Source organism: Xyrauchen texanus, chromosome 14, assembly GCF_025860055.1.
Source record: "Xyrauchen texanus isolate HMW12.3.18 chromosome 14, RBS_HiC_50CHRs, whole genome shotgun sequence".
Classification (NCBI taxonomy): domain Eukaryota; kingdom Metazoa; phylum Chordata; class Actinopteri; order Cypriniformes; family Catostomidae; genus Xyrauchen; species Xyrauchen texanus.
The window spans coordinates 4,560,031-4,562,903 of NC_068289.1; the positions used below are offsets into that span (position 1 = coordinate 4,560,031).

Below are 2,873 nucleotides of genomic sequence, written 5' to 3' on the forward strand. Positions count from 1 at the left end.
TCAGAAGGTTGGTGGTTTGATCCCCACAGCCACCACCATTGTGTCCTTGAGCAAGGCACTTAACTCCAGGTTGCTCCGGGGGGATTGTCCCTGTAATAAGTGCACTGTAAGTCGCTTTGGATAAAAGTGTCTGCCAAATGCATAAATGTAAATGTACTGACCATCAGGAGGTGTTCCATTCAATCAGCTAACACCATCATTAGCCAGCTGTAATGGCAGACTACAGTGACCAAGGCTCACCCAAATGGAATGCTATTAAAGGCTTTTTTTATTATTATTATAATTTTATATAGTTAGCAGTCATTAAGTCTGTCCACTTTTGTTCACGTTATTCAAAGGGACTCCTGTGGGGAGACATCACATTTACGAGTGAGACGCATGTGAACCACTGACCTTCATCCTAGCTGAAACTGGAGTGCAACAGCCACGTGCTGGAGAGCAGATGGGGAATTTGTCTGGACTCCCTGGCCAATAGCACTCCAGGCACATGAATGTTGTTTCTTAAACATACAATAAAAATACTTTGAATAAGTACATTTTATTGAGAACATAAACAGTTATTTATGAATTGATATTCTTAAAGATGGTGGGTTATTCCATGTCAAATCAACCAAATGTAAGAAACTTCCCCACTTTATTTCTTAAGAATGAGAAACATAAATGATGATGAAAGCTAAGATATTAAATCAATATTTTTGGAGGATTCCATTATTCTGTAGAGGGGGGTCAAAATGACAATTCGCCAATGATTTGGATCAAAACTACAGTTCCAAAAAATAACCTTTGTAAGGTAGCAGCATCATTATTTATAAATGTGTAGGTCTATTATTAAAATCAGCTGACTTCAGTGCCCCTTGTTTCACTATATGCCAATAGTGCGAGTCCAAAAATGGGAAGGGGGTTATTTATTTTTAAAGTTGGAATGCATTTAACCCTAGAAGTACAAAGTATCGGAGTGACTATTTGCACTAGGTGTAAATACCACCTGGCACACAGCACAGCTATAGCAAACTGCACCCCCACTGTAATGGTGTAGTGGGTAACAACTGAGTCGATTGTGCATATTTTCATGTGGAATACACAGGTTCTAATCCGCGTTTTGTCCCACCTTTTCCCATCCTGTTTTGGTCTCCATCCTAATATTTCCTGTAACACTACTTATAATAATGAATACAAAATGAATATGAAGTTTCATTTCCTCGTAGTAATTTGGTCACAGTGAAGGTCTGGGAATTGAGAGAATGGTTAGAGCCAGGTACAATTAGCCATGATTTTACTATAGTAATATTGTAGTAGCCATATTTTAATGCAATTAATCATTGTACTACTACAGCAATATGGTGATAGTATAGTAACATGTTTAATTTTGTGGTGACTGATTTGACTACAAAATACAATGGTGATAATATGGTTACTTTAGTAAAACAATGGTGGAGATTTGTAAGGGAATGTTAGGGTTAGGTGTAAGGGTTGATTTAGGTTCTCTGTAGGACTCATTATATATAAACACAATAAACACGCTGCAGTGATGCCACTATACTGTATGTTAGTTTTTAAATAAGGGTGCAAATTGTATCTGCCACTATTTGCACTTAGTGCAAAGATGCTTATTTTGCTATTTACACATGCAAATAGCCTCTGCCATAAAATATATCTTAATATCCTTTTAGATTCTGGTTCAGAACAAATTTTCCCAAATGTATCTTCATATTATTCATGACCTTATATAGTTAAATCCCAGAGATATGAGTCTCTCAATGTGGCTTTGTGCATAAATTGTTAAATGTTACAGTTTTCAATGGTCGAAAACCAAACGTGGGTCACATGCTATAAAAAAAAAGGTCTAACAAAGTACACATTCTGTTGAAATTAGAAATGTGCCTGTATTTATACCCATAAAAAGAATAAACTTAAAATCTCAATTTTGATAGTAGAAAAATACACTATTTTTTAGAATAAGCGGCACATTTAAGCAGTGCAATGCATATCTAGATTACGGATTTCAGAAATGTACCTGTAGTTTTGCTCTATGTGCAGCAATTTTCATTGTAACCCCCCTTAAAAAAAAGTGGATTAGATAATGATCCTGATGATGGGAACGAGATTGCAAATTGTAATTCTATTCGATTTACCTGCTTGTGCTGAAGAATTCATTATTCTCAGAAGCTCTTCTTTTATAGAGCTCTTAATCTGAGAGATGTACCACAGAGCTGTGTGACCTCTTTGGTCTGTGATGTTCGTGTCACTGGAAAGAAGAACAAGTGAATTAGTGAAGATTCATCATGAGATCTTGATCTCCATTTCACCCTGTGACTTTCAAATACCTTGGTTCAAGAAGATTTCAGAATGCTTACAAAATAATCTGTGATGTTATGAAATGAAGTGCACTGGAGTTCCTTACACTGAAAGAGACATAAGTTCTTTCACCACTTCCAGTGGTTGATATTCCCATGGCATCTCCAGTCCTTCAAACAGATCCACATCCCTTACAGCCAGAATAAGAGGGGTCAGTCCATCTCTGTTCTGTTTATTGAGGTCCACCAAGTCTGTCTGGGCCTATCACACACAACAAAAGACTAGAGAAAAATATATCTTGTTCTCTCAACCTGTCAGATGGCCAATACTGATCCATCAGAGAACTCTCCATGGAGTCGGACCTGCTGTGACTGAACCTAGTGTTGATATCATATTTCAAATAGTAAAATGGCAAGTGGAAATGTTAGCCTGAGCCACTCACCATCAGGTCCTGTAGACAGCAGAGGTCTCCCCTCCAGGCTGCCTCTGAGAGCTGCTGCTGGTGGGGTAAATCTCTGATGATCAGGCCCAACAGCAGCTCCCCCTGGAGTGCTGGCTGACTAACATGAAGCGCTGTG

At 38.1% G+C, this 2,873-nt stretch overlaps 1 protein-coding gene across 1 annotated transcript; it reads right to left on the reverse strand.

Annotated features, from left to right (window-relative positions):
• Positions 1-220: 220 nt before the first annotated feature.
• LOC127654684 (uncharacterized) lies at positions 221-2,463 on the reverse strand. The gene is made up of 3 exons (XM_052141955.1): positions 2,402-2,463; positions 2,133-2,245; positions 221-500 (listed from the first exon to the last, which is right to left on the reverse strand). Exons 1-3 carry the CDS (start codon positions 2,455-2,457, stop codon positions 364-366), a joined length of 306 nt encoding a protein of 101 aa, XP_051997915.1. The 5' UTR covers positions 2,458-2,463; the 3' UTR covers positions 221-363.
• Between the last annotated feature and the right edge of the window lie 410 nt (positions 2,464-2,873).